The 26916-nt window shown below is 37.0% G+C and overlaps 1 protein-coding gene across 3 annotated transcripts in view; it reads left to right on the top strand.

The window, feature by feature from the left end:
* Brinp3 (BMP/retinoic acid inducible neural specific 3) overlaps positions 1-26916 on the top strand; it is a 478387-nt gene that overhangs the window by 210121 nt on the left and 241350 nt on the right. For all 3 annotated transcript variants that reach the window (XM_055624685.1, XM_055624684.1, XM_055624686.1), the window contains exon 3: positions 1049-1239. In XM_055624685.1, coding sequence (XP_055480660.1) covers positions 1049-1239 — 191 coding nt within the window. The remainder of the gene's footprint in view (positions 1-1048; positions 1240-26916) is intronic.

Below are 26916 nucleotides of genomic sequence, written 5' to 3'. Positions count from 1 at the left end.
TTTTTAAAGTAGGATATGTAATGTCTTTTTCTGGCATTTCTGTCATTGAAAAATTTGTCTATACATTTATACATCCTGAAAATTTATCTAAGTTGATTTTGAAACTTTGAATATGTCACATACAATTAATTTTATAAACATGAACCTGAAATGATCAGAAATAGAGTTTTTCATTTTGATGACTTAAAACTTCTACAATTCTGAATATACCTCAAATGTTAAATTTTTATTTTCTAAAATGAATGGAAAAGGTACCTTGGGAGTGATTTTATCAGTTTTATTTATTTATTTATTTTTTTACTAATGTTCTCACATAAATTTTCTCAGTTTTTATTTTTCTTATTTTTTAATAACTATACTCATTTTCTTTACAAGGAAGTAATGTTTATGAATATGCATGCCCTTGGGAATTTATGTCATTTAAAGGTCTTCAATTTTGCGAGCATATTGTCACTCTTAGTTGGGTTTTAGTAAAAATTTCAGTTAACTGACTTATAGATTCGGCTTCTACGTATAGCTCCTGGCATGTTACTGCACACTGTAATCACAGTAATGAGTGACCTCAACTAAGCGCTCAAGTGAATTTTCAAATGAAAGCACGACCTGTTCAGGACATAAATCTAGGCTGCTCTTTACCCTGCTCTTTACCCGAGGGCCATGTGGAGCTCAATAGTCTACCCTATTCCAAGGGATGGGTGCCACTCATCCAGAGACTGTCCCCAAATGGGCCCAACTTTGTCCTGCTCAGTTACCTCTTTTGTACTTTTTGTTTTGTTTTGAGACAGGCTCTCACTTTGTATCCTAGGTTGATTTGAACTAAAGATCCTCCTGCTTCAGCCCGTGGAGTGCTGAAATGAAAATTGTATACCAAGAATGTTTTCCATTCTTCACTTTTTCCATTTTCTTTACATACTGGGTCCTATTTCACATGCATGGCTTTGTTCTATTCCCATTTACTTTGCTTAAAAATTCCTTTTATTAAAAAATAAAAAATAAAAAAATCCACTTAGATTGTACAGCTGTGAATAAAAGTAAATTTGCTTTTCAGGGAGTTTGGCCGTTGGAAGGTAAATAACCTCGCAGTTGAGAGAAGAAATTTCCTTGGCTCTCCTTTGCCTCTTGCCCCTGAATTCTTCCGCAACATAAGACTTTTGGGACGCCGACCCACTCTTCAACAAATCACAGAAAATCTTATCAAGAAATATGGGACTCATTTCTTGCTATCTGCTACTCTGGGAGGTAGGAGCCTTTGAAAATAATTGTGTTTGTGTTTGCCTGTGAATAAGACTGTATATTCAGTCCAGAAGGTCATTTAATCCATATTACTGCTATAGACTGTCTTCATTATCAAAAATTTTGATGAAGTGATGGTTTAATATCTTCCATAATATTCACAGTTAAGAGAAAGATAAGGGCACTACTTAGTGTCTTCCAAAACCTGCATAGAAGTCAAATATACATGAAATGTATGCATAGTTATGACATTCTATCATACAAATTGATACAGTAAATCATGTTTAAAAAATAAATAGCTTCAATGGAGGTGAGACTCATCACTCTGGTAACAGAGTAAAACATGATTTCCTGGAGTAGTGGTAAAATTATTTTATAGCTTTAAAAACTGCTATTTTGGTAGTGTGTACTTGACCTATGATTTGGGGAAGGTGAAAAATATAAAAACCAATCATGAATATTAAAAAAAGATTAAGACTCACTTATTTCTTAGGTTATTGAGGTTAAGAAACCTATTATTAAGCATGCTTAAACATGGGTTAGCATTGTGGTTATGATTCAGCAGTGTGAATAATCCTAAAGTATGTTTAAGAAGGTAATAAGAAATAAATAAAATATGATATTATAAAAAAATATTTTTTTCAATCTTTCAAATCTTTCTATATAATCAGATTCATATTTTCAACAAGTTGTGCATATTCCAAAGGATGTTGCCAACAGAAAGTGGTCTATCACAAAGTAAATAACCTGTGATTAATATAAAAAATTATTTTTTTAAAAAAGAAAGTAGTCTTTCTGGTTCTATTAAGAGTCTGGTTGTAAAATTTTGATAAGGAATATGAGGGAAGATCATGTGCTTTCTTGTCAATTTTTACATAAATTCAGAAAACGTAGCTGAGCTGATATTCTCACTGTTGAATACTAATTTTTTACTGTGCTCAGCACTATAGGATCAGCCTTCTCTGTTATTGGCCACCCAAACCAGTCTGTCAGGAATTCAGGCAGATAATGATTTGAAATTATATACCATAAGAAACTCTGTCTTCACCTTGTAGGGGGATACTTACAGCAAGTCATCAAAGATATGAATGTCTCCAAAATTTATCATAGTAATTCTGTGGTTCATCCTTCGTGCAGTATATTTGAAAAAGTGATTCAATATAAGATCTTTCTTTCAGTATGAATCAAAAACTTGTCACTTACTTTAAAACCTAAATTTGCTGTGGTTTATAAATCCCAAATTACTCTACCCATCAGAATATTGAAGCAGATGCTGAGGCACATAGCCAAACTTTGGGCAGAGTGTAGGAAATCCTATGGAAGAAGGGGAAGATAGGAAGACCTGTAGGGGACAGGAGCTTTACAAGGAGATCAACAAATCTAAAAAACCTGGGCCCAGGGGGACCTGCCAAGGCAAATACGTCAACCAAGGACTATACATGAAGAAGACCTAGTCCCTCTGCTCATATGAAGCCCATAGGCTTCTCAGTTTCTAGTGGGTATCCTAGTAAGGGGATCAGGGGTTGTTTCTGACATGAACTCAATGTCCTGCTCTTTGATCACAGCCCACTTGGGGGTGCAGTCTTGCCAGGCCACAGAGGAAGATGATGCTTCTAGCCTTGGTGAGACCTGATAGGGTAGGGTCAAATATAAGGAGAGGAGTTCTTCCCCATCAGGTGTGTAGGGAAAGGGCATAGGGAGAGAAGAGGGATGGAGGGTGGGGCTGGGAGGAGATGATGGGAATGGGGAGAGCTACAGACTGGATACTAAGTGAGTAAATTGCAATAAATAATTAAAAAATAAAACAAAAAAAAAAAACAAACACAAAAATGTATTAGCTTTATTTCGAACATCATGTGTGACTGTTCTTAATGTATTTTATAGTTATAGTACCTTTTAATTTACTGAGAATACAGCAAACCTATTATTCTGTGGCATATTATTATCATATTTTGCCTTGTTCATAAGCTTTATACTTATTAAAACATATTTGGTTTGTTTATTGACCTTTACTGTGTGTGTTACCTTATCTCTCTGTTGCTATAATAGCTTTTGGATGTAAGGCAGGCTTTTGTTAAATTGTTTGTTCATTAAATAACAATATAGAATTATACCAGGAGACTAACACTAAGACTGACTAGTTTTTCTAAAGAAAAAACAAACAACAACAACAAAATGTTAGCTCTGTAATTTGCAGAGGATACTCAAGTTCTAATCCTGAAATAAAGAAAACATAAAAAAACAAAAAACAAAAAAACTGAAATTGAGCCAGGTGTGTTGCTGTGTTGGTGCACACCTTTAATCCCAGCACTCAGGAGGCAGAGGCAGGCAGATCCCTGTGAGTGTGAGCTGATGAAGGCCAGGGCTACACAGTGTAAACCAACAACCAAAACCCAAACAATGACAACTAAACAAAACACCTTGAAACTGGTGAATTTTCCAAAGACTCATAATTGAAGAGATTTAGGGTTCTAGCAAAAGGCAGACATGTAAAGTATGAGCAGGTTGGAAAGTGATAGAGCCCGCCCATATTTAGAAGATGCCAGTCTACTGTGTCACATCATGACACTAAAAGGGCAGCATGAAGGTGATGGGCACAAAGAACAGGCTGCTGTATGTGGATGCAACCTCATTCCCACCTTCGTAGGTGGGTATTCACAGAACAGCAGAGAGAGACAACAAATACGTGCTAAGTCCCACCTGTCTCCACTTTAAACTAACTGAAGACATTAAAATCATTTTTACCAATCCCTATGATTTTGCTATTTATTTTATAGTTAGGGAAGAAACAACATATATATGGAAGTCATGATGATACTTTTGAAACATATTTGGAGATTCCTTTAATGCAGCATAAACTTCAATATCAACATATGATATTTAAGTTTCTGCCATTATATTAGTATAGATATGAGAAAAATAGAATATCTCAACAATTACAAATTTGTGCAACATGTGTCTAATTTGTCTTGTAATGCCAAGTATTATAAGTATAATGAAGTCTAAAGTTTGAAAGCAACGTTGTTTCTAAATATTCACGAAATTGAATAATTTAAGGCGTATATAAGGCTTCACTACTCCTTAATCAGCAAGGTAAAGGAGCTATAATAATTTCTACCTATAAAATAAAGTTTACAGGTAGGGAAAACCAAAGCATATGTAGCTCCATATATTCGATTGTTAACATGTTTTTCAAATTTTGTTGATTTTTTACTTATTTCATTACTTTTACAATATGAATGTAACATTTGTGTTGAGTATTGATTTTCTTTTACTGTTTTTGTTTTTGTTTTGATTGGTGTTGCTGGTGATCAGTGATTTCTAAGTAGTGTTTAAAATCTTCATGGGATGAAGTCACTTCTGAGAAGGCCCATTCCTCTGTTCCTGTGACACTGGGGTGTTACTATTTGCATTTCTCACTTCATCTTACACAAAATCTCCAAAGGCTCTAAATAGAAATTATTACCAATGACCAGATTAAGTGAAACTGCATCTTCTAAAGAAAATGTAGGCTTGCTTATCATTCAATAAAAATGTGTCTGGCAAATAAATTAAGACAATTTAATGCATAAAATAAATAAATTAAAATTTAATGCATAAAATAAAATTAGTGATAATTTTTTCCAATGATCTAACAAAAATCTGTTATGAAAGCTTAATACACTGATGACCATAATTAAATATAAAAAATAATCACAAGACAAGTCTGTATTTATAGGCTAATGGAAGCAACATTTCTTGAATATTCTGCTGAGCCTTCAACTTAAGGCTCAATGAATTCACTGTCCCACTATCAGTGCCATTTTTTTTTTTTGGTCTGTTTTTCTTTTTTTTTTTAAGTTTTATTTTTCTCATTAGTTACATTTTGTTAATTCTGTATCCCAGCTGTATCCCTCCTTCCCTCCCCAGTCCCACCCTCCCTCCCTCATCTCCTCCCTGCCCCTTTCCAAGTCCACTGATAGGGGAGAACCTCCTCCCCTTTCATATGACTACGTTTTGTCAGGTATTTTCAGGACTGGCTGCAAAGTCCTCCTCTGTGGTCTAACAGTACTGCTCCTCCCTTGGGAGGTGAGGAGGTCAAAGAGCCAGTCATTGAGTTCCTGTTAGAAATAGTCCTTGTTCCCCTTACTATGGGAAACAAATTGATTACTGAGCTATCACGGGTCACATCCGAGCAGAGGTTCTAGGTTTTATCCTCTCATGGTCTTTGGTTGAGTGTCCATCTCAGAAAAGACCCTGTGCCCAGATATGTTTGGTCCTTGTAGAGTTCCTATCCTTTCCACATCAAACTCCCCTTCCTTCGTATGATTCTCTGCACTCTGCTGAAGGTTTGGTTATGAGTCTTAGTATCTACTTTGATACACTGCTAGGTAGAGTCTTTCAGATACCTTCTGCAGTAGACTCCTGTCATACATTCAATGCATATCCCATTTGTCTTTCTAAATGAGGATTGATCATCATACCCCATGTCCACTTTCTTGATTATCTTCTTTAGGTGTATAGATTTCATTATGTTTATCATATCTTTTAGGTCTATATAAGCGAGTATATTCCATGTTTGTCTTTCTCCTTCTGGGATACTTCACTCAGAATGATCTTTTCTAGATCCCACCATTTGCCTGCAAATTTCATGATTTCCTCTTTTTTGATTGCTGAGTAGTATTCCATTGTGTAAAAATACCACAATTTCTGTACCCATTCCTCCATTGATGGACATCTGGGTTGTTTCCAGGTTCTGGCTATTACAAATAAACCTGCTACAAACATGGTTGAGCAGATGTCCTTATTGTGTACTTGAGCAAATTTTGGGTATATGCCTAGCAGTGGTATAGCTGGGTCTTGAGGAAGCACTATTCCTAGTTGTCTGAGAAAGCGCCAGATTGACTTCCAAAGTGGTTGTACCAGTTTACATTCCCACCAGCAATGGAGGAGGTTTCTCCACAACCTCTCCAGCATGTGTTGTCCCTTGAGTTTTTCATCTTGGCCATTCTAATGGGTGTAAGGTGAAATCTCAGTGTTGTTTTGATTTGCATTTCCCTAATGGCTAATGATGTTGAGCATTTCTTTAAGTGTTTCTCTGCCATTCTATATTCCTCTACAGAGAATTCTCTGTTTAGCTCTGCTCCCCATTTTTTAATTGGATTACTTGGTTTGTTGCTTTTCAGCTTCTTTAGTTCTTTGTATATACTGGATATTAGCCCTCTTTCAGATAAAGGGTTGGTGAAGATTCTTTCCCAATCTGTGGGCAGTCGCTTTGTTTTGATGACAGTGTCCTTTGCTTTACAGAAGCTTTTCAGTTTCATGAGGTCCCATTTATTGATTGTTGCTCTTAGAGCCTGTGCTGTTGGAGTTCTGTTGAGGAAGTTGTCTCCTGTGCCAATGAGTTCTAGGCTGTTTCCCATTTTTTCTTCTAACAGATTTAGCATATCTGGTTTTATGTTGAGGTCTTTGATCCACTTAGACTTTAGTTTTGTGCAGGGTGATAAATATGGGTCTATTTTCATTTTTCTGCATGTAGACATCCAATTAGACCAGCACCATCTGTTGAAGATGCTATCTTTTTTCCATTGAATGGTTTTGGCTGCTTTGTCAAAAATCAAGTATTCATAGGTACATGGGTTTATTTCTGGGTCTTCTATTTGGTTCCATTGATCCTCCTTTCTATTTCTATGCCAATACCATGCGGTTTTTATTACTATTGCTCTGTAGTATACCTTGAGATCAGGGATGGAGATACCTCCAGATGAACTGTTGTTGTACAATGTTGTTTTGGAGATTCTGGGTTTTTTGTTTCTCCATATGAATCTGAGAATCTTTTTTTCAAGGTCTGGAAAGAATTGAGTTGGTATTTTGATGGGAATTGCATTGAATCTATAGATTGCTTTTGGCAGGATGGCCATTTTCACAATGTTAATCCTACCAATCCATGAGCACGGGAGATCTTTCCATCTTCTGAGATCTTCAATTTCTTTCTTCAGAGACTTGAAGTTTTTCTCAAACAGGTCTTTCACTTGCTTGGTTAGAGTCACCCCAAGGTACTTTATGTTATTAGTGGCTATTGTGAAGGGTGTTGTTTCCCTAATTTCTTTCTCAGCCCTTTTGTCTTTTGTGTACAGGAGGGCTTCTGATTTTTTTGAGTTGATTTTGTACCCTGCCACTTTGCTAAAGGTGTTTATCAGCTGAAGGAGTTCTCTGGTTGAATTTTTGGGGCCACTTATGTATACTATCATATCATCTGCGAATAGTGACACTTTGACCTCTTCCTTTCCGATTTGTATCCCCTTGATCTCCTTTAGTTGTCTTATTGCTCTGGCTAGGACTTCAAGTACTATGTTGAAGAAATATGGAGAGAGTGGGCAGCCTTGTCTTGTCCCTGATTTCAGTGGGATTGATTTAAGTTTCTCTCCATTGAGTTTGATGTTGGCTGTAGGCTTGCTGTATATTGCCTTTACTATGTTTAAGTATGTGCCTTGTGAATGGGTGTTGGACTTTGTCAAATGCTTTTTCGGCATCCAAGGAGATGATCATGTGGTTTTTCTTCTTCAGTTTGTTTATGTGGTGGATTACATTGATGGATTTCCGTATGTTGAACCACCCTTGCATGCCTGGGATGAAGCCTACTTGGTCATGGTGGATGATATCTTTGATGTGTTCTTGGATTCGGTTTGCAAGTATTTTATTGAGTATTTTTGCATCAATATTCATAAGAGAGATAGGTCTGAAGTTCTCTTTTTGTGTTGGGTCCTTGTGTGCTTTGGGTATCAGGGTGACTGTTGCTTCATAGAATGAGTTTGGTAGTGTTCCTTCTGTTTCTATTTTGTGGAATAGTTTGAGGAGAATTGGTATTAGCACTTCTTTGAAGGTCTGGTAGAATTCTGCACTGAAACCATCGGGCCCAGGGCTTTTCTGGGAGGGGAGACTGTTAATGACTGCTTCAATTTCCTTGGGGGATATAGGGTTATTCAGTCTTTCTACCTGATCTTGACTTAATGTTGGTAGATGGAATCTATCAAGAAAATTGTCCATTTCATTTAGATTTTCAAATTTTGTGGCGTATAGGCTTTTGTAGTATGACCTAATGATTGTTTGGATTTCTTCTGTGTCTGTAGTTATGTCCCCCTTTTCATTTCTGATTTTGTTGATTTGGATAGCTTCTCTCTGCTTTTTAGTTAGTTTGGCTAAGGGTTTGTCTATCTTGCTGATTTTCTCAAAGAACCAGCTCTTGGTTTCATTGACTTTTTGAATAGTTTTATTTGTTTCTAATTGATTGATTTCAGCCCTGAGTTTGATTATTTCCAGCCTTCTGCTCCTCTTGGGTGTATCTGCTTCTTTTTTTTCTAGTGTTTTCAGTTGGGCCATTAAGTTACTTGTATGTGATGTTACAAATTTCTTCTTGAAGGCACTTAGTGCTATAAATTTTCCTCTGAGCACTGCTTTCAATGTGTCCCATAAATTTGGGTATGTTGTGCCTTCATTTTCATTGAGTTCTAGGAAGTCTTTAATTAATTTCCTTATTTCTTCCTTGACCCAGCTGTCATTGAGTAACAAGTTGTTCAGTTTCCATGTGTGTGTAGGTTTTAGGTTATTTCCATTGTTGTTGATGTCCAGCTTTAGTCCATGGTGGTTCGATAGAATACAAGGGATTATCTCAATCTTTTTATATCTGTTGAGGTTTGCTTTGTGACTATATGGTCTATTTTGGAGAAGGTTCCATGAGGTGCTGAAAAGAAGGTATACTCCTTTGAGTTTGGGTGGAAAGTTCTGTAGACATCTATTAGGTCCATTTGATTTAGGGACTCTGTAAGCGCTTTTATTTCCCTATTTGGTTTCTGTCTAGTTGATCTGTCCCTTGGTGAGAGTGGGGTGTTGAAGTCACCCACTATTAGGGTATTGTGATCAATGTGTGGTTTAAGCTTTAATAATGTTTCATTTATGAATGTAGGAGCTCTTGTAATTGGGGCACAGATGCTTAGAATTGTGATGTCTTCTTGGTGAATTTTTCCTTTGATGAGAATGTAGTGCCCCTCTATGTCTTTTTTGATTAGTTTTGGTTGAAAATCTATTTTATTAGATATTAGGATAGCCACTCCTGCTTGTTTTTTGGGTCCATTTGCTTGAAAAACTGTTTTCCAGCCTTTTACTCTGAGGTAATGTTTATCTTTGTTGCGTAGGTGTGTTTTTTTGATGCAGCAGAATGTTGGTTCCTGTTTCTGCACCCATTCTGTTAGTCTGTGTCTTTTTATTGGAGAGTTGAGTCCATTGATGTTGATAGATAATAATGACCATTGAATGTTATTTCCTATTATTGTGGAGTTGGCGATGTTACTGTGAATCATTGCTAATTTGCTTTTGATTTTTGTTGGGAAATTATCTTTAACCTATGTTTTCTTGGGTATATTTGTTTTCATTGGATTGGAATTTTCCTTCTAGTATCTTCTGTAGGGCTGGGTTGCTGTTCAAATATTGATTAAATTTAGTTTTGTCCTGGAATATTTTATTTTCTCCATCTATGTTGATTGAAAGCTTTGCTGGGTAAAGTAGTTTAGGTTGGCATCTGTGGTCCCTTAGGGCCTGTATGATATCTCCCCAGGCCCTTCTGGCTTTCATTGTTTCTGATGAGAAGTCCGGTGTGATTCTGATAGGTTTGCCTTTATATGTTACTTGGCCTTTTTCCCTTGCTGCTTTTAGTATCTTTTCTTTGTTCTGTAGATTAAGTGTTTTGACTATGATGTGGCGTGAGGAGTTTCTTCTCTGGTCTAGTCTATTTGGTGTTATGTAGGCCTCTTGTATGTTTGTGGACATCTCTTTCTTTAGGTTGGGAAAATTTTCTTCTATGAATTTCTTTAAAATATTTTCTGGACCTCATAGCCTGGACTCCTCTTCTTCTTCAATTCCTATTATTCTTAGATTTTGCCTTTTCATGGCGTCCTTGATTTCTTGGATGGTTTGTGTTTGGGATTTTTCTGATTTTATTTTTGCTTTGAGAGAAGTATCAATTTCTGTGAGTGTATCTTCAGTACCCGAGATTCTCCCTTCCATCTCTTGTATTCTATTAGTGATGCTTACCTTTGTGATTCCTCCTCTTTTCTCTAAGTTCTTCAGTTTCAGGGTTTTCTCAGTTTGTGTTTTCTTTATTGATTCTAATTCTGTTTTCATGTCTTGCAACATTTCCTTTATGTGTTTGAGTGTGGATTCCTGTGTCTCCAAGACGGTCTCTATTTTCTTGTTTGTTTCCTCTCTTAGTGCCTCTGCTTCTGCCTCCAATTGTTTGGCTATATTTGCATGTGTTTCTTTAAGAGCTTCTTCGTTCGCTTCGTTTTTCTTTGTTTCTATTTGGGAGGCCAAATCTTTAAGGTATTTTTTTGTATCCTCTTTAACTGTTTGAATCTCTATGACTATTTCTCTGAGAGATTTGTTGGTTTCCTCTTTATGTGCCTCAATTAACTGGATAATCATAGCTTTAAAATCATTTTCTTGTGTTTTTGCGGAGTTGGAGTGTCCAATAATTTTGGAGGTTGCCGGTGAAGCCATGATATCTTGATTTGCGTTGGTTGTGTTCTTTCGCCGACCTCTGGCCATTTGGTTATCCGTAGTGTTCACTGTCTGTTCCTGGATTCTGCAGGTCAGACCTGTTTTTCTCTGGTATCTGGAGAATTCTTCAAGAAAATGGGTGAGGTCTAATGGTTTCAGTGTGTGCGTTGGTTATTCAGCTATACCTGTAGAAGGAAAGTTCGCATGCGCAGAAGGACAAATGCCGGGTAGCATGTGTTTGAGCGTGTGCTTGTGGGTGTGTCCTAAGGGACAGGGTGTTGGTGAATGAAGAGGCCTTCAGTGTGTGAGAGGGGTGCCCTGCAGGCACTGAAGTTTTGGATCGCAGGCGCTAAGGGATCGCAAGCGCTGTTGAAGAATGCGCGCGAGTATTGATTTTACCAGTCTGCTGCTCTTTGGTGTCTATTCAGCTGGTTTTCTGCCACTGAGGGGTTGGATGGCCCATACAATCACTGGCTGGGCAGCCCTGTGTATTCTGTGCTGCCACTTGCAGACTTGGGGGTCTGGGAAGGGTTGTACTGTGGATCTGAGTCTCATACAGCCATAGCACTGTATTGGGCTTATGCTCTGGCGGGGTGGAGTTGCGGTGGTGCGTGCACTCCTGCAGAGCCGGGTGGTGGTGGTAGTGGGAGGGGGTGTTCCGCGGATCAAGAGCTCGGCGAGAGGGCCCTAGGTGGGGTGTGTTCTCCTCTCAGTGGTGGCGTTCAGCAGGTCGTTACTACTCTCCAATGCAGCTGCGGGGTCTGGAGCCCTGCCTCCCTGCCTCCAACAGTCTTGGGTCCCAGACATTGAACTTTGCGGCTATGGTATCCGGGAAGAATTGTACTGTGGATCTGAGTCTCTGTGGTTAGCGCTCAGTGGTTGGAGCTCTGTGATTGGGCCTGAGCTCCTCCTGTGAGAAGGTTTCTGGGGTTACTGTGCTCTGGCAGCTTGGGATGTGAGCTCCACTGCACTTCCTGCTGTGGTCTAGCTCGGGATAGCATCGGCGGGATGGGGGAGGGGATGCTCTGCCGGCCCGGAGGGTCCTGAGTGGGACATGTGTTCAAGGAGGGGACGGGTGTTTAACGGGAACGGGTGGTTACAGCAGCCCGCAGGTGTAAGGGGCCCGGAGCACTGTCCCTGCTGCCTTGATCGCCCAGATGTGAGCTTTGTGCTCAGCTGCCTGGTGCTGTGTGTGGGTTTCCCCGCGGGAGGCCCGGACAAGGGAAGTGCCCTATTTCCTTCCCAGAGAAGTCTGCGCCCGATCTAAATCTACTAGCACTCCACGCTTCTGTGGTGGCCCCTCTCCTTTAGAAAGCCCAAAAGTCTCAGAAAAGACCCTGTGCCCAGATATGTTTGGTCCTTGTGGAGCTCCTATCCTTTCCTCATCAGACTAACTCCCCTTCTTTCTTATGATTCCCTGTACTCTGCCAAAGGTTTGGTCATGAGTCTTTGCTTTGAAAACACTGCTAGTTAGAGTCTTTCCAATGCGCTCAGTAGACTCCTGTCAATGTTTAATGCGCATCCCATCTGTCTTTCAAAACAAGGATTGATAATCTTACCCCATGTCCGCTCTCTTGATTATCTTTTTTAGGTGTATAGATTTCATTATGTTTATCATATCTTATAGGTCTATATAAGTGAGTATATACCGTGTTTGTCTTTCTCCTCGGATATTTCACTCAGGATGATCTTTTCTAGGTCCCACCATTTGCCTGCAAATTTCATGATTTCCTCCTTTTTGATTGCTGAGACTGACATGCAACCAAGGACCATGTATGAATGTAACCTAGATCCTCTGCTCAGATGTAGCCTGTGGTAGCTCAGTAACCAATTGGTTTCCCATAGTGAGGGGAACAAGGACTATTTCTAACAGGAAATCAATGACTGGCTCTTTGGCCTCCCCACCCCCCAAGGGAGGAGCAGTCCTGTTAGGCCACAGAGGAGAGCTTTGCAGCCAGTCCTGAAGATACCTGATAAAACAGGATCGGATGAATGGGGAGGAGGTCCCCCCCTATCAGTGGACTTGGCAAGGGGCACGGTGGAGATGAGGGAGGGAGGAAGGGACTGGGAGGGAATGAAGGATTGGGACATGGCTGGGATACAGAGTTAATAAAATGTAACTGATAAGAAAAAAATAAAATTAAAAAAAAGAAGAAAAAAAAAAAAAAAAAAGAAAGCCCAAAAGTCCAAATTCTAGCTTCGATTCGATTGACTCTCCACTCACCAATTCCGGAGATTCATGTCTTCTGCCTCTCCGAAACGGTGTGCTCTGCTTGCCATCATCTTGGAGTCCCTTTTTTTTTTTACAGATATGGAAACTAAATACATAAATCCATTAAAATTTGTATGGAAAAATAGATAATTAACAAATATCTAAAACCATTTGGTATTTTGAACAATGTGTTCAAAGCTCTGCTCATTCATGTGCTTCGTTTATGTGAAAGTTCTTCTCAAGCATTCCCTTTAAGGGGTTGAACTGGAATCAATGTTCCAAATTTCTGATCATGGAATGGTTCTTGAATTTAAAGATCGTGGCCTTTCTGTTTGAATTATTTTTTCCCTCTAAATGTTACCTGTGGATTCCTTTCGGACTCTTCACTGGATAGAGTTAACAATTGGGTTGAAGTAAGTGAAATTATTAAGCAAGTTAAGCATATTCACTATCTTACTTAGGCAGTAAGTTCTGACTAATTTCTGGCAAATTTTAGATTGTAGCTGTTGTAATTGAACTTAATCTGGTTTTTGTTCTTTTTCTGTCCATTTGCTTCATATGTTTTACCTGTTACAGAATGAAACTATTATATTCTGTTTTTAGGGAAACATGAGATTCATAATAACTACATTAAAGGAATTTTCTCTGCACCTTTTCTTCTCATTTTCTCTCCTGTACCTCCTAAAATATTCAGAATAATTGGAACATCAAAACACTGAAGGCTCGTATATATTCAAATAATTTTAATACAAAAAAGTAAAAGTATTATAATGTGTCAGGGAAGCCAGAATATTTGCCAAAATATAATCATTTGGAAAAATAAATTGACTTTAAAATACTGTCAATAGTAAAGACATGAAAAAAAATAAGTCAAAGTTTTTCTTTCCCAGTGTTCCTTAGGGAATCATGTTATTAACTTAGGTATAAAATCTGGCTACTCTATTTAAAGCCTTTAATAGGATATTTTATGATAGATAATGCTGCTGATTGAACTATTTTTCTTTAGAGAAAATCCACTATACAAAATCCGTCAACATGCATCATTTTCCCTGGGTGTTTTGTGTTTATTGCTTCCATGCTGTTCATCAGTGCAGTAGTGGTACTTGCTGTTACCTTGGACAATGATATCTAAACCTCATCACTGTTTAAATTTCTAATATAGCCCGTTCAATTTAAAATTCTGTCTTGAAAATGATTACAATGCTAAAGTGTATTGGTTTCTAGCTATGGAATATATTACATAATAATTTTGTTATCCATTTTGTTATAGTATAATATATAATGAATTAAAAAAATAGTGCATCTCTGTAATGTTTTTGGCAAATAAAAATAAGAAATAAAGGAGAAGAGTTTTGTTTGAGGAAAGAATAAAAAGAGAAAAACTAATATTTTTTTGAAGTATTTGCACTGGGCATGATTAACATAGAAGACAGCAAAGTAGAAAAGGGACACCACCATTTTTACAGTTAAGACGATGTTATTCACTCATACTTCCTCTTTATTTCAAACTTTTCCATTTCTCTGATATGCAAACAGAAAGACCTGAATATTAATAAATATTTTCTCATTTTAATTGTTTACAAGGTAGTTATTTACTAAAATTATGAAAATGTTATGCTTCAATAAGAATAATGATAAACATAATAGGATAAATTGAAATAAAATTCCTGTTACTTGTTTTTGATAGCAGTGTTCTTGGTGATGAAGGATTAGAAGTAAGAGGTAGAATGGCAGTCATTTGAGTATAAATTTACTCTGTGTTCCTTTATGCAGAATACTGATAAAACAAATCAATCCTGTGTACATAGTTTGATTAATATATAGCTGCTATCTATTGCAAAGCATAAAACTTAAATGTTTCCTATAATCATAGTATCACCCAGGAGACTAATGAAGAATCTTTTTTTTTTTTTTTTAAGAATAATCCCTTTAGTGACAAAGAACCTCAAATATATAGTGGACTAAGAGCATTCTTCATGTAACTTATTATAAATGCAGAATCAGAGACTCAGAACCACACCAATTTAACAACATTTACAGGTGACTTCAATACATACTACTTTCGACAGCACTGCTTGAATTGCCTAACTAAATTCAAAGTGCACTCAAGTGTTCAAGAATTGAACTTCTGAGAATTAATCTACAGAAAGAATAGCAGAAATTTTCAACTAAACATGAAACAAATGTTCAAACATCTTCATTTTTCATTGTTTTTGAGTGGCTACAAAATTAAAACTGGGTTATTTTTCATTTGGTCAGTGGAGTCATTGTTAACTTACGTTAAGCTAGGTCCAATTACTTTATTTTTTTAATTGTTCTTTAGGGAGTCTTGTAGTGTTTGAGAAATTCTGTTAGAACTGTTTTGGTTTTTCCTGGGGATAACTGTAAATAATCATAAGATCAATTGTTCTCCTTCAGAATATATGGGGAAACATTTAAATTTTTTTTTCAAAGCTTTATAAGGTTAGCAATTTCTATCCCATAACACGGTGCAAATGTTGATTGGTGTTAAGCCAGCATGTCTGTATTTTATCTACAGCCTTTACATACAACAGTAATTGTACACCTTTTCAGAAGACACTCTTACGGCTGTTTATTTCTTAATGTTGTTTGTTTCTGAAGTACTTTTTGTCCAACTTTTATTAGATGAGAAGGGAGCAGCTACCCAGCTGTGCACCGTCACTGTTTTTTTTTTAATTAAATTTTTATCTTTTTAATATTAATTATAGTTTATTCACTTTGTATCCAAGCTGTAGCCTCCTCCCACATTCCCACCCAATCCCACCTTCCCTCCTTCATCTCCTCCCATGCCCCTCTCAAAGTCAGCTGATAGGGGAGGACCTCTTCCTCTTCCATCTGACCCTAGCTTATCAGGTCTCACCAAGACTGATTGCATTGTCCTCTTCTGTGGCCTGGCAAGGCTGCTCCTGCCTCAGGTTGACGTGATCAAAGAGGCAGCCACTGAGTTCATGTCAGAAACAGTCCATGTTTCCCTTACTAGGTTCCTTCAAAAACCTTCACTGTTTTGAAGAAGATAAATTATGAGAGCAAAATGCAAAGGTGAATTGAACACTAGCTCAAGTGACAAAATCAGCCGCCCATACTTCAAAATTTCACACAAATAATAATGTAATATTCTATGTCAAAATTCAGTCTCTATGTATTTTAAATAAATGCCTAAATCAACTATGAAAAATTTAAGAGTATTTAATCCATATTGAGAGGATTCTTCCCATGAAAGTTTTTTATTCTTATAGTATTTTTGTAAGATAATATTATATAAATCAAATATACATCACAATAAGATTTTTAAGTGTCAAGATGTTAAAGAAGCTAAACAACAAGGATGACCCTAGGGAAGAGGCTGAAACCTCATTAAGAAGAGTATACAGGATAGACATCAGAAATAGGAGAAGACAAGTAACAGGACAGGAGCCTTTGACAGGGGATTTCTTAAAGACTGTATCCATCAGGTTATTAAAGGAGATGCTGAGAGTCATAGCTAAACTTTGAGCAGAGTGCAGGGAATCTTATAGAAGAAGGGAAAGATAGAAAGACCTGGAGGGTACAGGAACTCGACAAGGAGACCAACAAAGCCAAAAATCCTGGACCCAGGGGGCCCTGCAGAGACAGATACTCCAACCAAGGAACATGCATGAAGAGGATGTAGACTCCTTGCTCATTTGAAGCCCATATGCTGCTCAGTTTCCAAGTGGGTCTCCTAGTAAGGGGTTTAAGGGTTGTCTCTGACATGAACTCAGTGGCCTGTTCTTTGATCGGCTCTTCTGGGGAAAGGCAGCCTTGCTAGGCAATAGAAAAAGATGATGCAGCCAGCCTTGATGAGACTTGATAAGCTAGGGTCAGATAGAAGGTGAGGAGGTTCTCCTCTATCAGTGAACTATGGGGTGGGGAAAGCATGGGGAGAGAAGAGGGAGGGTGGGTGGGACTGGGAGGATAGGAGGAATGGGGAGTACTACAGCCAGGATACAAAGTGAATAAATTGTGATAAATACAAAATAATTAATTAATTTAAAAAGATTTTGAAGTTTGTTACAAATCTGCCATCTGTGCTTGCTTATTTATTTATTTATTTATTTATTCATTTATTTATTTATTTATTTATTTATTTAATTGTCAGAAATGCTGTAAGGCAGTAGAGTAACCCTGAAACTATGATAACCACACAATGAATAAAGTATGGTCAACCAGTGGATGAGAGAGGTGTATTTTTTCTATTCTTTTCAACAGTTCTAACGCATGATGACATACACCTGGTTCATTTAGAATCTAGGCCACAGAGGAGGACTTTGCAGCCAGTCCTGAAGATACCTGATAAAACAGGGTCAGATGAAAGGGGAATCAGTGGACTTGGAAAAGGGCAGGGAGGAGATGAGGGAGGGAGGGTGGGGTTGGGAGGGCATGAGGGAGCAGGATGCAGCTGGGATACAGAGTTAATAAAATGTAACTAATAATATAAAATTAAAAAAGAAACCTTAAAAAAAGAATCTGTTGATCATGGCATTCCCCCTTTAAATACCACAGGAAATTGATTATTTTCATATGGTGCTAATTGATCATATTTTCATATGGTGCTTATGGAGCAGTGGTTCACATATGCTTACTTGTCACCATAAAACAATTTCAATAAGTGATTGCAAAATTAAACAAAATGTGTTGAATTGCTCTCATTAATTTAACTCCAGGAGTCATGTAAAAATTGATTCTTTTTAATTGAGATTATAATTACAAAGTTTCTACCTAATCCTTCCCCAACAAATTCTATGCTGCACTCCTTAAAATCATGACTTTTTCACTAATTGTTATCTATCTATCTATCTATCTATCTATCTATCTATCTATCTATCTATCTATCTATCTAAACAATAACATATATATATACATATATATATGTATATATATATATATATATATATATATATATATATATATATATATAACTATGTATTTCTAAATATAATTTGGTCATTCCACACAGTGTTATTTGTAAGCATGTTTTCAGGGCTGACCATTTGGTACTAAACAAGCTATTAACTGATGTACAGGAATGTTTGTCTATGTGTGTATGTATATGCACCACATGTGTACCTGCTGACTATGGGGGACATAAAAGGGTGTTTTTATGTCCTTTTATAGCCTCTGAGGCTATAACTAAGAAACATTATTATTAACCATGTGGGTTCTGAGACCTAAATGCAGGTTCTTTCAAGAGCATACAATGCTCTTATCTACTTAGTCATCTCACCAAACACTTCATGTCATTTCTTCTTTTTTTCATTTATAATAATAACAATATTTCTTAAAATTTATTCACTTTGAATCCTGGCTGTGCACTCTCCCTCCTTTCCTCACAGTCCCACCCAACTCCCTTCAAACCCCTATGTCCCTCCCCTAGTCCACTGATAGGGAAGTCCTCCTTCCCTACTATCTGACTCTAGCCTATGAAGTCTCATTAGGGCTGCCTGGATCCTCCTTCTCTGTGACCTTGTAAGGCCACCTTGCCAGGGGGAGATGAACAAAGAGTAGGAAACTAAGTTCATGCCAGTGGCTGCTCGTGGTCCCCTTACTAGAGAACCCTGATGGAGACTTAGCTGTCCCTGAGCTACACCTAAGGAAGAGGTCTATGGTTAGTTGATTCACCAGTGTCTGCAGAAAGCCCTGGGCCTAGACTTTGGCTCTGCTGCTCCCCTTGTGGAGCCCCAGTATCCCCCAGGTCTTTCTATCTCCCCGTTCTTCCATAAGATTCCCTGTACTCTGCCCAAAGTTTGGCTAAGCGTCTCAGAATCTCCTTCGATACCCTGCTGGATAGAATCATTCAAAGGCCCTCTCTAGAATGCTCCTGTCCTGTTCTGTCTTCTCCTACATCTGATGTCTATCGTGTTTGCCCCTCTCAGTGAGGGTTAAGCACCTTCCCTAGGGTCTTTCTTGTTGTTTAGCTTTCTTAGGATTACATATTTTAGTATGTTTATCCTATAATGTATGGCTGATATCCACTTATAATTGAGTGTATACCAACTGTGTCTTTCTACCTCTGGGTTACCTCACTCTGGATGATCTTTGCTAGTTCCATCTATTTGCCTGAAAATTTTAAAATTTCTTTGTTTTTATTTGCTGAATAGTAGTCCATTGTGTAAATGTACCACAATTTCTTTATCCATTCCTCAGTTGAGGGACATCTAGATTGTTTCCAGATTCTAACTATTATGTATAAAGTTGCTATGGACATATTTGCGCAAATGTCCTTGTGTAGTTGAGTAATTTTCTGGTATATGGCCAAGAGTGGTGTAGCTTGATTTTGAGATAGCACTATTCCTAATTTTTTGATGATGCATTATATTACTTTTAGTGCTAAATTTTTTAGAATATTATTTCTTCCAATGATAATAATATACACATGAGAATGAAAAGTGACAAAAACCATATGAAATTAGACAGTAAAAAAGTGATTCAATTTCTATTTCTACTGGAATTAACATAGCTTATATGCATGTCAAGATAGGAAAAAAAGAAAAAGACATGTTTCAGAAGTACATAAGGCTGTCAGCTAATTATGGCATAATGTCAAAACTGTGATTTGGTTTTGCTTAATATTTCTGTGCTTCACATTCTCCATGAAAGCATCCATCAATTTGTGCTTTTATTGTACACAAACCATAACAAAATTTCATTTGGAGAAGACAGCTGCTTGGTTTCCATATGTAATAATCAAATCTTATTCTTTCTGCAATTGTTATTTTTTTTTCATGTTCTAGCAGACTTTAAATGCCGAAATACTTTCAAAAGCACAGTCTGTGTTTGTAATATGTGACTGTCCTTTGTAACTCATGACTTGCTTAATGTAAGCATGAAAATTAAACATATATTTCTAAAAAACTTGAATAATTAAATACTTGTGGAAATTCTTTTCAAATTGAGAATACACCCTTATTTCTCAGACCTTCTTCTAAGTATGTCAAATAGTTTGCTAACCATAAAAACTCGGAAAAATATAATTTTTCATATGTTAAATTTAAAACAGATGCCTTAATAAGAGAATGTTTTTATTCTCTATAAGATTGATAATTCTTTTTAATTATTATTATTGATTATGGTTTATAATACTTGTAACCTGGCTGTGGCCCCCTCCTTTGTCTCCTCCCAATCCCACTCTCCCTCCATCATCTCCCACTATGCCCTTCTCTAGTCCACTGATAGAGGAGGACCTCTTCCACTGCTATCTGACACTAGCCTATCATGTCTTATTAGGGCTGGTTGCATTGTTGTCCTCTATGTCCTGGCATGGCTGCACCCTCCAGGGAGAGGTGATCAGAGAGCCTGCCACTGATTTCATGCCAGAGACAACCCCTGCTCCCCTTACTAGAGAACCAACTTGGAGACTGACTATGGGCTTTGCCACAGCTCTATTTGTAATAACTAGAATCTGGAAACAACCTAGATGTCCCTCAGTGAAGGAATGGATATAGAAGTTGTGTTGCATTTTTATAATTGGTGATTTTTGAAAATACAACACATTAATTGACTTAGGAAAAGGTAGTTAACATCAAATAGATGCTTGTCGTATTACAAATAAGAAATTAACACTGTGCACTCTGCCCAAAATTTGGCTATGAGCATAGTTAAACTTTAGGCAGAGTGCAGGGAATGTTATGGAAGAAAGGGAAGCCAGAAAAACCTGGAAGGGACAGAAGCTCAACAAGGAGACCAACAGAGCCAAAAATTATAGGTGCAGGGAGTCCTGCAGAGACTGATGAATCAACCAAGGACCATCCACAGAGAGGATCTAGACCCCATGCTCAGATGTAGACTGTGGGCAGCTCAGTCTCCATGTGGGTGCCCTAGTATGGGGATAAGGGACAGTCACTGGCATGAACTTGGTTGCCTGCTCTTTGAATACCAGCTTCTGTTTATAAGTGGCCTTACTAGGCCACAGAGAAAGGGAATCCAGACAGTATTGATGAGACTTAATAGTCTAGGATCAGATAGTAGGGAAGAAGGACCTGCACTATCAGTGGACTAGGGGAGGGACATAGGGAAGAAAGAGAGAGGGAGGTAGGACTAGGAGGAGATGAGGGAGAAGGCCACAGCTGGGATAGAACATAAATAAATTGTAGGAAAGAATAATAACTTTTTAAAGATATAAAAATTAATTAACACTCATTAAAAATAATACATTTAGATTGATGCAGTCTCTAAGATTTGACTAAGGGAGATCTTTTGCATACATGAATTAATATTCTATTATCTAGGATAAAAAACAGGTTATTTACAAATAGGTCACCTTTATCAGACTGTTAGAAACCCACCATTATTTTTAAGCGTACAAAGTATTTTAATTACAAAATTACATTATATAATTATATTGATTGATTCTAGGTTCTTGTAAAAATTTAGTAACATAAGCTTAATATGAAATATTAGACTTTATTATTCATTGTGAGGTCCAATAAAATTAGGAAAAAAACTATTATTTACTATACATATATTTGCTATGTCAAGGGCAATATAGTTATTATATTGTTTAACATTTTCAAGGATTTTAAAGAAGGTGATAGCTCTCATTTGAACCTGAGGGCTCTAACACCCTATACACCTTTAATAAAAACTCAAATTGAGCAAAGGAAGTTAGTAAAGGTTGACAATTTATCCTTCATGTGTGACAGCACAAACATGCATGCCCCTCTCATTTTATCATATTGTCTTTAGAATTGTTTATTTAAATTGGCCAAATTTGAATAAATACATGGAATTTCTAAACACATAAGTATACGAAGATACTCAATATTCTTATTTTTATCATTGTATGAAGTATTTATTAATGCTTTTAGGTTGAAGAAAGCACAAATATCTGTAACCTCTACACGCCAGTGTAATAAAAATTAAAGGGAATATTTAACTCTTCTTTAGGTAGAAAATGAATATTCTCTTTGCTTATTCATTATAGTCACATATTTCTCTATGATCATATCTTTTTCAATACAGAGTATTCTGTGAGCCAACACATAAATTAATATATTTTGAGTTGCTTGATCTAAAATGATAATTACTGCATTTTTCTGCATCATTTTTGATTTTGCACAGGATGGTCTAATATTTGGTAAATATTTTTGGATTAGTGAACATTAGTTAATAAAAAACAAGCAAACAAACAAACAACAGCAACAACAAAATCAACAAGAATAAGATGCTCTCTCATTTGGGGTAAAACATGATTGAGTTCCATGACAAATTATTTAATACTATATTTTTCCCCTGAAAGTGATGATAGGGAAAAATATTTTAGAAATATCAATGTTGAGAACCTAATTGACCATATGGGTAACAGACTTTAGAACAGAGCTAAAAACTTATTAAAGGAAAATTTGAAAATCAGCCTTTATTTATCAAAATGCTCACATTAGTAAAATGCTTTGGTCTAACATATTTTTTGTTTTGTTTTTCTAAACATTATATAGATTCAACACAATAAACTAAATTTATATGCATGTATATGCTTGCAATAGGAGTAAGTGGAAAAAAGATGCCATGAATTTGACATAGCGCATGGAGGAAGCTAGGAAGCTTTTCCTGAAATTACTGGGGTTCGTTCTCCAATGCATGTTCACATGTGGTCTCTTTTGCTGTTAATACTCAATGCCATGGTAGGATAGAAGCAGAACAAGTACCACAGTGGCTGATGCAATGGTTAGAGGTCAGGCCACTGTGAGTACTATGTTTAGTACAATCTTTCAAGCAAGAAAGAAACTGTCATTTGAAAACTGCTTATGAGGGATGGATGTTTTCATACACATCAATATGTCCAAATGAAAAGACATAGTTTAGTATCACCAACATGACTTCTCATTGGTGACATCAAAAATAAAATCTTAAAGACTCCTCTCAAATATTAAGAAAGTTTTTCCTGATGTATAACAAACTCTACATTTTTTATTTTTTATTTTTTTAATATTAGTTACAGTTTGTTAACTTTGTATCTCTGCTGTCTCCCACTCCCTATTTTCCTCCCAATCCCACCCTCCCACCCTCATCTCTTCCTTGTTCCTTTCCAAGTCCACTGATAGGGGAGGACCTCCTCCCCTTACATCTGATACTGGTTTATCAGGTGTCTTCAGGACTGGCTGCAAAGTTCTCTTCTGTGGCCTAGCAAGGCTGTTCCTCTGTGTGCATGTGTGTGTGTGTGGGGGAGGGGGTCAAAGAGCCCTACATCTAGTTCATGTCAGAAACAGTCCCTGTTCCCCTTATTAGGGTGCCCACTTGGATAGTGAGCTACCAAGGGCTACATTTGAGCAGGGGCTCTAGGTTGCATCCATACATGGTCCTTGTTTGGAGAAACAGTCTCGTAAAAGACCCCTGTGCCCAGATATATTTGGTTCTTGTGGAACTCCTGTCGTCTCCAGGTTGTATTAACTCCCCTCCCCTTATTTGATTCCCTGCATTCTCAGAGAGGTTTGGTTATGGGTCTTAATATCTGCTTTGATACACTGCTAGGTAGAGTCTTTCAGAGGCTCCTGGTAGGCTCTTGTCCTGTTACTTTAAACTCAACATTTTTAAATTATTTTTTTTAAAAAAAAAGAAACTGCAGATAAACATTTTGAACACTATCTCAATTTATTTGTCTAAATAGAATGATCTTGAATTTCATTTTAACCTTAATCTTGCTTAAGAAGTTATTTATTTCTTCATTATTTTTTTGATTTTAATTGCTGAGTGGTATTCCATTGTGTAAATGTACCACAATTTCTGTATCCATTCCTCCCTTGAGGGACATCTATGTTGTTTCCAGATTCTGGCTATTATAAATAAAGTTGCTTATGAACATGGTTGAACAATTGTCCTTATTGAATGGTGAGTCATCTTTTGGGTATATGCCTAGGAGTGGTATATCTGGATCTTGAGGAAGCACTGTTCCTAATAATCTGAGAAAGTGCCAGTGTTATTTCCAAAGCGGTTGTACAAGGTTACATTCCCACCAGCAATGGAAGAGTGTTCCCATTTCTTCACAACCTTTACTGCATACATCTTCCATTAAGGAGTTTTTTATTGTTTATTTTTTAATTTACTTTTTATTAATTACAATTTATTCATTTTATATACCAGCTGTAGCCCCTTCCTTATCCTCTCCCAATCATACCCTTCCTCCCTGTTCTCCTCTCATGCCCTACCCCAAGTCTACTGATAGGAGTGATCCTCCTCCCCTTTCCTCTGACCCTAGCTTATCAGGTCTCATCAGGACTGGCTATATTGTCCTCCTTGGTGGCCTGGTAAGGCTGCTACCCCCTCAGGGGGAGGTGATCAAAAAGCCAGCCACTGAGTTCATGTCAGAGACAGCCCCTGTTCCTGTACTCACTGGAGACTGAGATGCCTTAGGCTACATCTGTGCAGGGGTTCTAGGTTATCTCCTATGCATGGACCTTGGTTAGAGTATCAGACTCAGAAAAGTCACCTGGGCCCAGATTTTTTGGTTTTTGTTGCTCTCCTTGTAGAGCTCCTGTCCCCTCCTGGTCTTTCTGTCTCCCCTTTCTTTCATAAGATTCCCTGCACTCTGCAAAAGTTTGGCTGTGAGTCTCAGCATCCGCTTTGATACCCTGCTGGGGTAGAATGTGCTTAACTATGTTTATAGCAGCTTAATTTATATTAGGCAGAATCTGTAAACAACCCAAATTTTCTTCAACTGAGGAATGGATGCAGAAATTGTGGTATATTTACACAATGGAATACTACTCAGCAATTATAAACAATCATGAAATTTGAAGGCAAGTGCTAGGAACCAGAAAAGATCATCCTGGGTGAGGTATCCCAGAAGCAGAAAGACACACGTGGTCTATACTCACTTATAAGTGGATATTAGACATATAATATAATATAGGATAAACATACTAAAATCTATACCCTTAAGAAGCTAAGCAAGAAGGAGGACCCTGGGTAAGATGATCAATCCTCATTCAGAAAAGCAAACAGGATGGACACGGGAAGAGGGAGAAAACAGGAAATTGACATGTATCCTATAAATACACTGTGTTCATGACTAAAATTTTTTTGGAATTTATCTGTGAAGTCACAATATTTGTCAAATGACAATTCTGGACTCACAGTCTATTTTTGTGAAAGGTCTATTACTCTTCAATAATTAAGCTAGTCACATTATACTGACATTCCATTTATGCTACTTTAAAATTTTTGTACTATACCTTTCATTTACATTATTTTATATATGTAGATTCATAACACATTATTTTATGATGACATTCTCTTTCAGAAAAATATTCTTGTCAATTTTCAATTAATCATTTGTATTTAAAACTGACATACCCTGTTCTGAAATACAAAATATGACTTGTTCTGTCTTTTGATAAGTTTACATTAAAACTGTACATTAATTTTATATTTTAATGATAAATAGAGATGTTTAAGTAAAATATGTATGTTGTTTGTTAAAGTCTGGTTTTGTGAGTTTTAGGACTATTTTATAATTTTTTAATTTAAATTTTCATTTTAGTGGTGAGCGTAAATGAATAATAGTAATAATCCTGCATCAGTGTGGTTTTGTATATTTATTATTTTCATATAGCTTATGTATATGTAATTTCCATATTTGAGTGCAATAATTTGTTATTGATTTTTCTGAATATTTCACAAATACAGTAGCATTAATCATTTTATTTTTTTATTAAAAAATTAACCCAGTATATATTATTTGCTTATTTGCCTAGTCACTGCATTTGTGAACATGTCTGAGTTTGTGTGTTTATGTTTCTGTGTATGTTTGAGTGCTGAGACAGAATTTCAGACAGCACAAACAGCCCAGAAATCACTGCATTTCCCTGAGAGGGTTTTGTCTCCTGACCCCATTCCTGCCTTCAGTTCCACTGCAGCAGGTTTGCAGAGCAGTGGCTTGTCATCCAGCACTTACTTGGGTCACATTGGAATCAGAAACTGTCCTGACATTCTCTAGTAGGCTATTTGTCTATCTTCCTAAGAGCTATGTCTTTTCTCTTATTAAAAACATGTGATCTAATAAATACTTTACAAACTCCTAATTTATCAGGAATAGATATTTATCATCAAATACATTGTAGGTATTAGTGATAATCATAGGTTCTATTCCTAGGTATCATGATATGCAAATTTAATTTTTACAAAATTTCCTAGTCTTGAAACATTTTCACACTTTTAGAATTACCACATTTGTTAAGGAGAAAGACTATTATTATTTTCACTGGTGAATATTATTTATTTTCACTTCATTTTTAATCTTTCATCAATATTAACCTACAATTATCAGTTGTGTGTATACATCTTCAAATAGTCAAGGTTTAGAAGAATTTACTTTTGAAGCAATTGTGTCAGCTCAGTAAGTCTTGCACATAAAAAATTCTATTAAAAAAAGGACTTTGCAGCCAGCCCTGAAGATACCTGATAAAACAGGGTCAAATGAAAGGGGAGGAGGTCCTCTCCTATCAGTGGACTTGGAAAGGGGCAGGGAGGAGACCAGGGAGGGAGTGTGGGGTTGGGGAGGGAATGAGGGAGCGGGATACAGCCGAGACACAGAGTTAACAAAATGTAACTAAAAAGAAAAATAAAATTAAAAAAAAAAGTTTTTAAAAGCTCATGGTTAGAAATAGTCCGTGTTCCCCTTACTTTGGAAAACTACTTGGTTACTGAGCTACCACGGGCCACATCCGAGCAGAAGTTCTAGGTTATATCCATAGATGGTCCTTGGTTGAGTGTCAGTCTCAGAAAAGACCCTGTGCCCAGATATATTTGGTCCTTGTAGAGCTGCTATCCTTTCCATATCATACTAACTTCCCTTCTTTCATATGATTCCCTGCACTCTGCCGAGGGTTTGGTTATGAGTCTTAGTGTCTGCTTTGAAACACTGCTAGGTAGAGTCTTTCAGATGCCTTTTGTGGTAGACTCCTGTCATA

The sequence above is a fragment of the Psammomys obesus genome, unplaced genomic scaffold, assembly GCF_907164565.1.
Source record: "Psammomys obesus unplaced genomic scaffold, mPsaObe1.curated_primary_1811, whole genome shotgun sequence".
In the NCBI taxonomy this organism is placed as follows: domain Eukaryota; kingdom Metazoa; phylum Chordata; class Mammalia; order Rodentia; family Muridae; genus Psammomys; species Psammomys obesus.
Note: the sequence above shows the minus strand (reverse complement) of the source record. Positions and strands in the feature narration are given on the sequence as shown.